Source organism: Natator depressus, chromosome 2 (genome assembly GCF_965152275.1).
Source record: "Natator depressus isolate rNatDep1 chromosome 2, rNatDep2.hap1, whole genome shotgun sequence".
NCBI classification, from domain to species: Eukaryota; Metazoa; Chordata; order Testudines; family Cheloniidae; genus Natator; species Natator depressus.
Window position 1 is genome coordinate 143,971,470 of NC_134235.1, and position 15,272 is coordinate 143,986,741.

The 15,272-nt window shown below is 43.3% G+C and overlaps 1 protein-coding gene and 1 long non-coding RNA gene across 4 annotated transcripts in view; one reads left to right on the plus strand and one right to left on the minus strand.

Annotated features, from left to right (window-relative positions):
• TERT (telomerase reverse transcriptase) overlaps window positions 1-15,272 on the minus strand; it is a 125,313-nt gene that overhangs the window by 51,417 nt on the left and 58,624 nt on the right. The window contains exons 10-13 of the mRNA XM_074945081.1: window positions 14,742-14,813; window positions 5,667-5,855; window positions 452-578; window positions 52-113 (exon numbers count right to left, since the gene is read on the minus strand). Of these exons, the coding sequence (XP_074801182.1) occupies window positions 52-113; window positions 452-578; window positions 5,667-5,855; window positions 14,742-14,813 (450 nt within the window). The remainder of the gene's footprint in view (window positions 1-51; window positions 114-451; window positions 579-5,666; window positions 5,856-14,741; window positions 14,814-15,272) is intronic.
• LOC141982754 (uncharacterized) overlaps window positions 1-15,272 on the plus strand; it is a 35,986-nt gene that overhangs the window by 9,370 nt on the left and 11,344 nt on the right. The window lies entirely within an intron of this gene.

Sequence of the window (15,272 nt, forward strand, 5' to 3'; positions counted from 1 at the left end):
CATATAACAGTACTGAAATTTTCTGAGTTATTGAAGAAGACATTGACATACCTGTAGGCCTGCAGCAAAAATATCTTATAAATGTTAATGAAAACTGTTCTAAGACTGTTGACCTAGAATAAAAGATACAAAAAAAAAAATCAATCTACACAAATGTATATTAGAGTGCTCCTAAAAATGTATGTTATGTTCAAATCCAACAGCCTGCGATTGGACCATGGAGAAATAAGGTTTTATACCACCCTTGAAAAATTCCTATCATCACATATTCACACAATTCTGCAAGGGTCTGATTCTGCAAAGTGCTGAGCATCCTCAATTTTCAGTAACTTCAGCACCTCCAGGATATGCTCAGCATTTTGTACAATCAGACTAAGTGTCAGAACTAAAGACATTTATAATTACTTTGGAAACACTAAATTAAAAAAAATTGAAGTATTTCAATTTTCACCTGTAAATTGAGAAATAAACTATGACATTTCAGCTTCAAGACTGTGACAAGTTTGTATTTCATGTTTTTCCCTGCTGTGCTGCTTGAATTGAAGGAGAGACTTGACCTGATAGAAGTACAGGCATAACTACAAAGACAAGAGGAAAAACAATACAGTTTTAACATGATTATTTCTGTAAATTAACTCCATAAATGGTAGAAAAAGATTAAAATAGATGTACTATCTTCCTATTGCTACTAGTATTTTTTCCTCTGATATACTTATAACTGCCCTTCCCTTTACCTCTTTGGAGATCTATCCAGGTAGAGCTTGAGCTGCAAAGAGGATACATCCCTTTGGGATTTGCTATGACGACTCATTTTCCCTTTTTGCTCCCCATACTTTCTTCCTTAAATTATCCTGAATATTTGTGTTCACAACACTCCCCCGCCCCCATTTCCAGTATGGTTTTTTTTATCCTCAGGACTTTCAGCAGCCCCTCCTGAAGCCATTTCTTGTACTCTGACTAGCTCTTATTTACTATTATTAAAGGAATGGTCAGAGGTGCCAAAAAGTAAATGGGAAATGATCATCCAAGGGAGATGTTTGCAATGGGTCCTGCAGGGATCTGTTTCGGGGCAGTAATATTCACTATCATTATAAGCAATGAATTTACACTTTTTTCTAGTTAATTGTTTGCTGACGACACAAGAATCAGTGGTAAATAAAAAGAACAGGTCACTTATACAGACCATGCATTTTAATATGACCTAGGATGTACATCTAGGAACAAAGAATGTAGGCCATACTGTAGATGTGTACTCCCATGGATGTATAAGGAAGGGAATATCACGTAGAAAGAGGGAGGTTATTTTATCTTTGTATATGGCGTTAGTGCAGTGAAACTATTACTGGAATTCTGTGACCAGTTCAGGTGTCCACACTTAAAAAGGTATTGAAAAACTGGAGAGGATTTAGACAATAGCTTGAATGATCTTGAATTCAAGATCTGGAAAGTTGCCTTTCAGCGAGAGACTTTAAAAGCTCCATCTACATAGGTTTTCAAAAAGAAGGTTAAGAGGTTACTTGATCGTTGTCTACAGTACCTACATGAGGATAAGATTTCTGATAGGAGAGGGCTCTTTAATCTAGCAGACAAAGGCACAACTGGTCCAATGGTGAAAGATGAAACAAACAAATTCACGCTAGAAATAAGGTGCATTTTTTTTTAAACAGTGAGTGAGGGTAATTAACCATTGGAACGGGATAATTCTCCATTGATTGAAATATTTAAATCAAAAATGGATGTCTTTCTAAAAGATAGACTTTATCTCAACCAACTTTGAACTTGCTGCAGTAATTACTGGGTGAAATTCCATGCCTATGTTAGGTAGGAAGTCAGACTAGATGATTATAGTGGTTCCTGATGGCCCTTAAAAATAAAAGAGAATTAGCAACCTAAGTGAAGCCCATCTAAATCAAAGACGTTCTCAAGAGGCATTCCAAAGTTCTGTAAGTTCCTCCACCCCCATTCCTTCTCCCCACCACCAATACTCCCACAGCACTTGGGTCCATAGCGTCAAGAGTTTCTTTGCTTGCATTGTGTTAAGAGCACCATGTAAAGAGCTGCACAGAAGAAGCCATTTGCTGAGCCCATCAACGAGCTTTGCTGATCCTACAAAATCCAGAAATAATTTTTCATCTTCTTGAGTGCCATCTACTGGCACCGTATTTATTTACATGCAGATATAGAGCACTCTGATAACACACATGCATCAGTCCTATTTTAAAGTTCTCTTCCCAGGCCATTTAAGCAATTCTCTCTCCATCACAGATGACAATTCCACCATCCTCTAGGTAGCAACCTTGAAGTTATCTCTGATTACCCTCCATTTTCTCTCCTTGAAACTAGGCTCTCAAACCTTTCACTTTGCCATCTATAAATATTTCTCAAGTCCACCATTCCTTCTCCATCCCTACTGTTAAAACACTGGTTCAATCTTGTGAGTACCTCCTTTTTCACCAGATACAGTTTCCATGGGTGTATATTCTCTCCTTAAAGAAAAAAATTAAGAGTGCCAACCATGAACAAAAAAAATATATATATATACACACACTGTGTGTGCACATACACCCCCACAAAAAAGGGAGAGTAGAAACAGAACCATAATCTTTTTCATATGATTTTTGGTGATGAAAAGTGCCTCACTGACAAGCTTAGAAAACAAAGTTTATCCAGAGATCAGGTACACACATGGGAGGTACCATTATAATTTTCCACAATACAGTTCAATCAATATGACTTAGCCCCACTAAGGGAATATTACTGGAGTGCAGCATGTTTAGTCCCCAATAATCCACAGGAAATTAATCAAATTCCATAGCCCATTCAATCCTTAGTTCTTCCATTCAGAACATCAGTAAGATATCCAGTAATATCACCTGAGGTTATGAGGTTGTGGTGTTATAGACATCTGTCCACTTGAAACTGAACTACAGACCATCAGATGCATTTCTCGGAAACCACTACTGACCTGGGTTGGATTTGAAATGTTAAACTGGAGTGGAGTGATGACGAAGGCCTCTTATTTCTTCCGGCAACTCACGGAAGTTACTAGATCGCATGCCCTGGTTCTCATGGGAGACTTCAATCACCCTGATATTTGCCGGGAGAGCAATACAGCGGTGCACAGACAATCCAGGAAGTTTTTGGAAAATGTAGGGGACAATTTCCTGGTACAAATGCTGGAGGAACCAACAAGGGGCAGAGCTCTTCTTGACCTGCTGCTCACAAACCAGAAAGAATTAGTAGGGAAAGCAAAAGTGGATGGGAACCTGGGAGGCAGTGACCATGAGATGGTCGAGTTCAGGATCCTGACACAAGGGAGAAAGGAAAGCAGCAGAATACGGACCATGGAGTTCAGAAAAGCAGACTTTGACTCCCTCAGGGAACTGATGGGCAGGATCCCCTGGGAGAATAACATGAGGGGGAAAGGAGTCCAGGAGAGCTGGCTACATTTTAAAGAATCCTTACTGAGGTTACAGGGACAAACCATCCCGATGTGAAGAAAGAATAGTAAATATGGCAGGCGACCAGCTTGGCATAACAGTGAAATCCTTGCTGATCTTAAGCACAAAAAAGAAGCTTACAAGAAGTGGAAGATTGGACAAATGACCAGGGAAGATTATAAAAATATTGCTCGGGCATGTAGGAGTGAAATCAGGAAGGCGAAATCACTCCTGGAGTTGCAGCTAGCAAGAGATGTTAAGAGTAACAAGAAGGGTTTCTTCAGATATGTTAGCAACAAGAAGAAAGTCAAGGAAAGTGTGGGCCCCTTACTGAATGAGGGAGGCAACCTAGTGACAGAGGATATGGAAAAAGCTAACATACTCAATGCTTTTTTTGCCTCTGTCTTCACGAACAAGGTCAGCTCCCAGACTACTGCACTGGGCAGCACAGCATGGGGAGGAGGTGACCAGCCCTCTGTGGAGAAAGAAGTGGTTCGGGACTATTTAGAAAAGCTGGACATGCACAAGTCCATGGGGCCAGATGCGTTGCATCCGAGAGTGCTAAAGGAGTTGGCGGATGTGATTGCAGAGCCATTGGCCATTATCTTTGAAAACTCATGGAGATCGGGGGAAGTCCCTGACGACTGGAAAAAGGCTAATGTAGTGCCCATCTTTAAAAAAGGGAAGACAGAGGATCCTGGGAACTACAGGCCAGTAAGCCTCACCTCAGTCCCTGGAAAAATCATGGAGCAGGTCCTCAAGGAGGTCAAGCAGGTCCTGAAACACTTAGAGGAGAGGAAAGTGATCAGGAACAGTCAGCATGGATTCACCAAGGGCAAGTCATTCCTGACTAATCTAATTGCCTTCTATGACAAGATAACTGGTTCTGTGGATGAAAGGAAAGCAGTGGATGTGTTGTTCCTTGACTTTAGCAAAGCTTTTGACACTGTCTCCCACAGTATTCTTGCCAGCAAGTTAAAGAAGTATGGGCTGGATGAATGGACTATAAGGTGGGTAGAAAGTTGGCTAGATTGTCTGGCTCAACAGGTAGTGATCAATGGCTCCATGTCTAGTTGGCAGCTGGTATCAAGTGGAGTGCCCCAAGGGTCAGTCCTGGGGCCGGTTTTATTCAATATCTTCATAACTGATCTGGAGGATGGTGTGGATTGCACCCTCAGCAAGTTTGCAGATGACACTAAACTGGGAGGAGAGGCAGATACACTGGAGGGCAGGGATAGGATACAGAGGGATCTAGACATATTGGAGGATTGGGCCAAAAGAAATCTGATAAGGTTCAACAAGGACAAGTGCAGAGTCCTGCACTTAGAATGGAAGAATCCCATGCACCACTACAGACTAGGGACCGAATGGCTAGGCAGCAGTTCTGCAGAAAAGGACCTAGGGGTTACAGTGGACGAGAAGCTGGATATGAGTCAACAGTGTGCCCTTGTTGCCAAGAAGGCCAATGGCATTTTGGGATGTATAAGTAGGGGCATTGCCAGCAGATCGAGGGATGTGATCGTTCCCCTCTATTCGACATTGGTGAGGCCTCATCTGGAGTACTGTGTCCAGTTTTGGGCCCCACGCTACAAGAAGGATGTGAAAAAATTGGAAAGAGTCCAGCGGAGGGCAACAAAAATGATTAGGGGACTGGAACTCATGACTTATGAGGAGAGGCTGAGGGAACTGGGATTGTTTAGTCTACGGAAGAGAAGAATGAGGGGGGATTTGATAGCTGCTTTCAACTACCTGAAAGGGGTTCCAAGGAGGATGGACCTAGACTGTTCTCAGTGGTAGCAGATGACAGAACAAGGAGTAATGGTCTCAAGTTGCAGTAGGGGAGGTTTAGTTTGAATATTAGGAAAAACTTTTTCACTAGGGGGGTGGTGAAACACTGGAATGCGTTACCTAGGGAGGTGGTGGAATCTCCTTCCTTAGAAGTTTTTAAGGTCAGGGTTGACAAAGCCCTGGCTGGGATGATTTAGTTGGGGATTGGTCCTGCTTTGAGCAGGGGGTTGGACTAGATGACCTCCTGAGGTCCCTTCCAACCCTGATATTCTATGATTCTATTGCACAAGAGAATGTTCTCATTCATTGTATGGGAGGCAGAGCTGATCATACTCATTTTGTAGTGGACTCATCTATATCATTAGCAAAACCAATGTTCTTGTGCATCTCAGTACATATTAATTTATACAAGGAAGTTTAACCAGTGTCCATATTTACCTGGAGTAGTCACAGTAAACCTCAAGTGTCTGTATATCTAGTAACAATCCACACCATGGGATCACACCGCAATATGGTAACTGTTTAAATTTGGAACATCCTGGGATATCCTCATCAACAGAAAAATTCATCACGGTCTTCTTGGGGTTTATTAAAAAGCCATACTCAGGAATGCCTGTCGCCAGAGTCCTAAATTAGATATAAATGGTTAACAAAAATATAATGTGTGATGTGTAATATAAGTGACATTAACCTATTAGTCTGACACTTATCAAAAGCAAGTCCAAAACTGTTATGGCTATCTTCCAGGAAAAAGAATCCTGATTACTGTCCATTATATAAACTACTGTAAATGTTGAGAAATAATTTGAACACAAGTGAAGAAATCTCTGAGAATACAAAAGAGGTGTTACAAAAGCAAAGGGTCACCAACTCTTTAGCTGAGTGAATGCTCCCTAAGATCCAAAAATTGAAGGTACTTAAGGCAAAAGGAACCAATAAAAGGGTTTAGGAAATGATTAATGCAATGAAGAGTTTAATTCTTAGAGCAGAAAATGAGGTAAAAACATTATAAATATATTATAAAACATTATAAAAACATTATAAAAATAATCACAAATAAGGTTACATAAATGATAAACAATCTTAACTCTGCCCCTGTTCACACCACAGATTTCATTGTAACAGAAATATCAAGCTAATATATCGATTGATAACAATTTAGAGGCAGATACTGGATAGGGTATAGTGGGGTAAACATATACTGTCAAATTTAAATTCACTTCTGCTGTTCCCCAAAACAGAGAGATAAAGAGTAAATGCAACCCCTTGACAGCATCAACTGACATAAATGACTCCCTACTCTCCTGCTGTCAAAATCTACAACTACTCCCCAACAGTTGCAATGCAGTTATACATGCAATACTAATATCTGAAGGACACTGCAAGATTTGAGTCAGAGTAAAAGAAATTGAATTTAATATCAAATTAAACCTCATAAAGGACATTACATTGATTGAAGTATACTAGGCTTGAAAGAGTAGGGGAGTAGTCTTGGAATGGATACTGCCACGCAATTACAAGGTCCAGATACATAATTTTGGACTAATGTGCCATAGGAGGCAGGCCTTGAGTGTGTTATTGGGCATGTATACACAGAGAAGGGATATTGAGTGGTTCTTTTCCTCTTTGGTCCTCACTGTACACTCAGCTCTCACCTGTAGCTCCAAGTAGCTGTAAGTATGCGACAGTGGCCATGCCCTGGTAAACTGCCTCAGCAGGCAGGCTAAAGCTGGTGAGGGTAACCGGAAGTATGAAAACTGATGGTGATTTAAGGATTGCCCTCCCAATCATACAAAGACTGTTCTGGTAGCCAAGGAGGAAAAGAGTGATATTGGTCCAACAGCTTGAAAAGCAGTGCAGCAACACATTGTGGAAGGCAAAAAGCACAAGGGAGCACTACAGAAGTCATCGCTATCTACTGCAGCTAAAGAACCCTCCAGCTGTAGCAGCCTTTGTGCCAGTGGGCCAAGCTTCAGCAGTTGAGAGAATGGGATTGTCTTAGTGCAACGATTCCCATTTTAATCAACCTCACGCACACGTCATTCATGCACATCTCTCTTCAAAAGTCCTGTGGTGATGGAGGAGTGGCAAAGCAACAGGTGAAGATGATTACTGGCAGTTGTAGCCACAAGCCTGCACACAGGCGGCCGAGGACATTGGTGGCCCATTCCTGACCAGGGGCAGTAAGGAAGTTTGGCAACACCCCAGGCGACAGGGCAGCCCTTTTTAGGATTGCACTGCTCTCCCTTTGTAAGGGAAGGGGCTAGCAAAGGTGCCTCAAACATTGCCTGTCCAAATAAAATCCAGCCAGCTTACTATGGCTGGTGGATCATCGTCAACACGGTCGAAACCCAAAGATAACTAAAAAAAAGCACTAAAGATTTCTGCTTGGAACATCAGGACTATGATAGATAAAGACTATACTTCTTGATTTGCAATAAGAACAGCTCTCCTTTCAAAAGAGCTACCCCGGTATGATATTATCATTGCAGCGCTCAGTGAAACTAGATTGGCAGACAAGGGCTGTATTACAGAACCTGCTGGGGGTCATACCTTCTTTTGGAAAGGAAAAGAACCACACGGAGATATAATTCATGGAGTCTTTAAGGTCAGGCTTGACAAAGCCCTGGCTGGGATGATTTAGTTGGGGATTGGTCCTGCTTTGAGCAGGGGGTTGGACTAGGTGACCTTCCAACCCTGATATTCTATGATTCTATGAGTGGGAATTGCAATCAAGACCAAACTCTTGAAGTGTCTTGAAGACTTCCCAAAGGCATCAACGAAAGACTCATGAAACTCGGGCTACCACTAAATAAGTCGCGATTTGCTACTCTCATCAGTGCATTTGTGCCCACCTTAACAAGCCCTGACAATGCTAAGGAACAGTTCTATTCTGATCTTGACTCTCCCATCAAGTCAACACCACAAAGTGACAAACTAAACATCCTAGGAGATTTCAATGCATGAATAGGTAAAGATAACAACAACTGATAAGGGGTCACTGGAAAATATAGCATTGAAAAATGAACAAAAACGGTCTCCTACACCTAACAAGTGTGCAGAACATAGCCTGACAATTACAAATATCATCTTCAGACAGTAGAAATATAAAATTACATGGATGCACCCCAGATCCAAACAATAGCATCTAAAAGATTACATCATTGTCCGATAATGTAACATAAGAGATGTCAGGATCACCAGAGCCATGCATGGACCAGAGTGCTGGATGGATCATAGAATGATTAGGTCAATACTGAATGTACATATTGTACCCACATGCCTGCAACGCTCAAAAACCATCAAGATGTCCCCTGATATTGCTAAATTAAACCATGCATCCTACCAAGACAAGCTACAAAGTGCACTAGAAACCAACCTTGTTGATAAACTTGTCTCATGGGAGGAATTCAGAGACACAGGACAAAAAAACTGCAACTGACATTCTTGGATGGAAGAAAAGGGCTTCTTTTCTGACGAAGATGATAAGGAAATCATAGTACTCTTGAATGAAAAAAGTGAGGCTTTCGAAAACTGGCAAAATGATACTCAGTCCACCTGAAAGATAGATTCAAACATCTGCAAAGCAAGACACAAAGGCAACTATGCTCAACACAAAGTAAAGGATGGGAGAAGGTAGCAGAAGACATTCAAATGTATGTGGAAACAAATGAAACAAAGAAGTTATTTGATTCCTTGAAGCTAGTCTATGGACCTTCAAAAGTGGAAACAGCTTCAATCATGACGGCTGATGGCAGGACAGTCATCAAAAATGGTCAGGGTTCCCTCCCCACTCTGAACTCTAGGGTACAGATGTGGGGACCCGCATGAAAGACCCCCTAAACTTATTTTTACCAGCTTAGGTTAAAAACTCCCCAAGGCACAAATTCTCCCTTGTACTTTGGATTAGGTAAACGCTGCCAACATCAAGTGATTCAAACAAACATTTAGGGAGGGCCACTTGGAACCCTGTCTCTCCCCCAAGCCCTACACCCCCTTTCCTGGGGTGGCTTGAGAATAAACAAGATGAACACAGACCAACCTTGGGTTTTTAGGGACACTAAAAACCCCAATCAGCTTCTTAAAAAACAATACTTTATTAGAAACACAAAGAAAAGATAAAAGAACAACTCTGTAACATTAGAATGGAAGATAATCTCACAGGCAGTCAGATTTAAAACATAGAGAATCCCTCTAGGCAAAACCTTAAGTTACAAAAAGACACAAAAACAGGAATACACATTCCCTCCAGCACAGTGAATTCACAAGCCAAAACAAAAGAAAATCTAATGCATTTTCTAGCTAGATTACTTACTAACTCTGTAGGAGTTGGATCGCTTGCTTTCTTGATCTGGCCCCGGCAGAAGCATCACACAGACAGACAAAGCCTTTCCACCCCCCATCCCAGATTTGAAAGTATCTTGTCCCCTGATTGGTCATTTGTGAGCCAGGTTACTTGAGCTTCTTAACCCTTTACAGGTAAGAGGATTTTATAGTACTGTATCAGAGCTTCTTAACCCCTTCCCTTTATATTTATGACAAAGACAAACATGGCATGGAACAGAGATGGGTTGAACACTTCAGCCAACTACTGAACAGGCCATCCTCAATTGAAACAAGTGTTATTACGCAGATACCTGAAGATGCCTGAACATCGACTCCCGAGAAAAATGTTCTATGGAGAATTGGCACAAGGACACCAGAATCAAGGCCACGCCAGAAAGCGCTACAAGGACAGCATCAAGAACAGCATACACTTTGGTGCAATAAAACCGGATGATCTCAAGAAGGGTGTGTCAAATAGATCAGCATGGCGACATACAACACTCAGAGCTTTCCAAGCCTTTGAAGAGGACATACATAATTGAGGGGGGAGAGATCGCTCAGTGGTTTGAGCATTGGCCTGCTAAACCCAGGGTTGTGAGCTCAATCCTTGAGGGGGCCACTTAGAGATCTGGAGCAAAAATTGGGGATTGGTCCTGCTTTGAGCAGGGGCTTGGACTAGATGGCCTCCTGAGGTCCCTTTCAACCCTGATAGTCTATGATTCTATGACTGTTAGCTGCAAGAGAATACTCTGCTTTTGTATCCATCAGGCCCGACACCTAAAGCAAGGATGGGCAAACTTTTTGGCCTGAGGGCTGCATCAGGTTTCAAAAATTGTATGGAGGGCTGGTTAGGGGAGGGGGTGTGGCCCAGCCCCCACCCCCATCTACCTCCCCCCCGTTACTCGCCCCCCTGACAGCCCCACCCCTGGACTCCTGCCCCATCCAATGCCCCCTGTTCCCCGACGGCCCCCCCGGGACCCCTGCCCCCTCCAACCACCCCTTCTCTCTGTCCCCTGACAACCTCCGGAACCCCTGCCCCTGATGGCCCTCCCGCCACCCTATCCAACCACCCCTTTCCTTCCTTACTGCTCCCCCGGGAACCCTGCCCCATCCAACCACCCCTTCTTTTTTTGCCTCTGTTTTCACTAACAAGGTCAGCTCCCAGACTGCTGCGCTGGGCATCACAGAATGGAGAAGAGATGGCCAGCCCTCTGTGGAGATAGAGGTGGTTAGGGACTATTTAGAAAAGCTGGACGTGCACAAGTCCATGGGGCCGGACGAGTTGCATCCGAGAGTGCTGAAGGAATTGGCGGCTGTGATTGCAGAGCCCTTGGCCATTATCTTTGAAAACTCGTGGCGAACGGGGGAAGTCCCGGATGACTGGAAAAAGGCTAATGTAGTGCCAATCTTTAAAAAAGGGAAGAAGGAGGATCCTGGGAACTACAGGCCAGTCAGCCTCACCTCAGTCCCTGGAAAAATCATGGAGCAGGTCCTCAAAGAATCAATCCTGAAGCACTTACATGAGAGGAAAGTGATCAGGAACAGTCAGCATGGATTCACCAAGGGAAGGTCATGCCTGACTAATCTAATCGCCTTTTATGATGAGATTACTGGTTCTGTGGATGAAGGGAAAGCAGTGGATGTATTGTTTCTTGACTTTAGCAAAGCTTTTGACACGGTCTCCCACAGTATTCTTGTCAGCAAGTTAAGGAAGTATGGGCTGGATGAATGCACTATAAGGTGGGTAGAAAGCTGGCTAGATTGTCGGGCTCAACGGGTAGTGATCAATGGCTCCATGTCTAGTTGGCAGCCGGTGTCAAGTGGAGTGCCCCAGGGGTCGGTCCTGGGGCCGGTTTTGTTCAATATCTTCATAAATGATCTGGAGGATGGTGTGGATTGCACTCTCAGCAAATTTGCGGATGATACTAAACTGGGAGGAGTGGTAGATACGCTGGAGGGGAGGGATAGGATACAGAAGGACCTAGACAAATTGGAGGATTGGGCCAAAAGAAATCTGATGAGGTTCAATAAGGATAAGTGCAGGGTCCTGCACTTAGGATGGAAGAATCCAATGCACAGCTACAGACTAGGGACCGAATGGCTAGGCAGCAGTTCTGCGGAAAAGGACCTAGGGGTGACAGTGGACGAGAAGCTGGATATGAGTCAACAGTGTGCCCTTGTTGCCAAGAAGGCCAATGGCATTTTGGGATGTATAAGTAGGGGCATAGCCAGCAGATCGAGGGATGTGATCGTTCCCCTCTATTCGACACTGGTGAGGCCTCATCTGGAGTACTGTGTCCAGTTTTGGGCCCCACACTACAAGAAGGATGTGGATAAATTGGAGAGAGTCCAGCGAAGGGCAACAAAAATGATTAGGGGTCTAGAGCACATGACTTATGAGGAGAGGCTGAGGGAGCTGGGATTGTTTAGTCTGCAGAAGAGAAGAATGAGGGGGGATTTGATAGCTGCTTTCAACTAACTGAAAGGGGGTTCCAAAGAGGATGGCTCTAGACTGTTCTCAATGGTAGCAGATGACAGAACGAGGAGTAATGGTCTCAAGTTGCAATGGGGGAGGTTTAGATTGGATATTAGGAAAAACTTTTTCACTAAGAGGGTGGTGAAACACTGGAATGCGTTACCTAGGGAGGTGGTAGAATCTCCTTCCTTAGAGGTTTTTAAGGTCAGGCTTAACAAAGCCCTGGCTGGGATGATTTAACTGGGAATTGGTCCTGCTTCGAGCAGGGGGTTGGACTAGATGACCTTCTGGGGTCCCTTCCAACCCTGATATTCTATGATTCTCCCTGTCCTCTGTCTGCCCCCAGAACCCCTGCCCCATCCAACCCCCCCCTTCGTGACTGCCCCCCCGGACCCCTGCCACCATTCAAACCCCCTGTTCCCTGCTCTCTGACCACCCTGACCCCTATCCACCCCCTGACCACCCCCCAAAACTCCCCTGCCCTCTATCCAACCTGCCCTGCTCCCTGACCGTGTGGCACAGAGCACCGGGTCATGCCGGGCTCTGCAGCTGTGCTGCCCCAGGAGCTTGCAGTGCCTGCTCGGAGCATTGCGCCAGCAGCGCAGTGAGCTGAGGCTGCAGGGGAGAGGGAACAGCGGGGGAGGGACTGGGGATGAGCCTCCCGGGCCAGGGGCTCAGGGGCCAGGCAGGAGGGTTTGCCCACCTCTGACCTAAAGCATGGTCCTTGCAGAGACTTATTGTGTCTGACAAAACCTCTCTGCCAAATCCAGGAGGTCTAAGACCAGCCATTACTAGGAGAGCACCATGTATTCTAATTATCTCTGGGAAAACAAGTTAGGACTTTACTGTACGTTACCCAAACTTCAGAAACATGGTGATGACAAAAGACAGACACTGACATAAAGTGCAGCAATTTGGAAAGTATCATCACGATCATCAAACAAACTAAGAGAGACTCTGTCCCTCTTGCTCGCTATTGCAGAGCGCCCAGCATGGAGGTGCAGGGCTTTGGAGTGTTCGGAGGTAGGCATGAGGCAGGCTCTGTCTCCTCACACAGAGCATAATGTGGCAGCCTGCCTGCTTAGTTGTTCCCATTGTTGTTAGTGAATTGTTCCCATTCTTAGTGAATTCCCCCAGGAGCACAAAACAGGTGTAAAAGTTTTAAGACTCGTTTACATTGTCAGAGTGGTGTAAAGGAGCCTTACTGTAAATGACAGTATGGCTTTATAAATGCTTATGGTGCTTTAGTGATTAGAACTGGTCTGAATTTTTGGACTGAAAAATTTTCCTATCAAAATGTGCTCCATGAACTGTTTGCTACTGACCTTTCTGGAGATGGTCAGTAGCCAGGATAAATTGTGAGTTTGATTACCCAGCCCTCACTTTCTCTTCATTGCCTATGATGTAACTCTGAGCATATGGCTGCATATATTTGTTTATTAACAACTAGAAATAAAGGATCAAAGCTACATTATTAGACAAAGGGAGTTTGGGAATTTCCTCCAATGCTCCCCACTCCCATTCTCCATCCACTGTATTGTAGTTTAAATAAACAACCAAAATAATCAAAAGTGGTGTGATTCAACTGCATTATTTTGACATACTGTATAAAATATTCAGAATTTTGCAGCATTTTAAAATACTGTGTAAAATTTTTAAGTTTTTGGTGCAGAATTCCCCCTCTCACCCTTCCCCCTGAGTAAAACAAGGGATGTTCACAGCACATGAGTGGTATGACTTATTTCACTAGTGCCTCAACCTGCACTTAGAGAGTCTCAAGTTAATCTCTTCTAATTGATACTAGACACCACCCGTAACTCCTCAAAATGTCTAACTGGCCACAAAGAGCAAGATACAGCTGATTGCATTAAGAACTTTAAAATACACCTTCAAGACTTTTCCCATTGGACTTGCAAAAAGGCATTTGGCATCAATGTAAGCCCTTCTCCCCCGCAGGTATTTATGCTGCTTTCATCTCCATGGTATCTGTGTCTCTCTCTTGGCAACCCAACAGAAGAATATAACTCTGAAGAATTTTAAACAATTGTTCTTTGAGTCCTTTCAAGGAAGTTTCACATTGGACATCCTTGTTGCCACTAGGGGGCCAGGAATATCTTCAGATACTCACCCAAGATCATTCATATCAGAGAATGTTTAGTACTGCTAGACCATCGAAGAGCCAAAGCCTTTCCCCAAGAATTAAAGACAGCAGTCATGACTGCTTAGTATGGACTTTTTATTAATGTACCCAGAACAGCTTTTAAAGACTGAGACAAAATGGTCAAATAGACAATGGTCAGCTCCTCCAGCCCAGTTCACCTTAACAACTGCAGCATGGAGCCCCATCAACATCAGCAGGTAGAAAGGAGCTTTAAACTAGGGACAGTAGGGGTCATCAGAGATCCAGCTGGGGCAGACATATAGTATTTTGATACTGGCTGATGTCCAAGTACTTAACTATACGATTGTTGCCAGTCAAATGCAACAGAGCACGGACTCAGAAACAGTGATCTATCATGACACTCACCTTTCCAGAACGGGAAGTTTAAACATTTTCTTGAAAAAAACCCTCCACATTTAATTTAAATTTTATTTTATCAATACCGAAATATTAATCAATGAACAAAATATATATGCTTCTATACAGGAGGTCAATGCAAACAAAATGTACTAATGCTTATTATTTTAAACTTCGGTCCTTGAAGGCATACCTCAGAAAAGTTTTCGCTAGTGTTAAGTGAGGTGTAAGTAGCAAAAAGTCGTCAATTAACCGTATCAGCACTCTGGAATTAAAAAAAAAAAAAAAGTTAAACAAATTTATATTTAGTTTGAAAATATTCTTTTCTTCTGTGTTGTTCCTAAAGTGGATGGCTATAGACTAGTGTACTTATTCTGTTTTTATTCACAAAATGAAACCAAGCAAGCAATATGATCTCCAAACTGCCTACAAAAAATTTCAATGAGAATTTCCCCCATTGTTACATTGTTCCCACAAGTGTTTGTCTATTCTTCAGATGCTACAGAGGCACAGCTACAGCTCTAGTACCACAGTGTTCACACTTGCTACAGCAATGGAAGGGTTTTTCCATCACCGTAGTAAACCCACTCTCTCAAGAGGCAGTAGCCAAGTCAACGGAAGAATTTCTTTTGTCAGTCTAGTGGTGTCTACACTGGGGCTTAGGTCAGCTTAGCTATATCTCCCTGGGGTGTGAATTTTTCACTCCCCTGTGTGACGTAGCTAG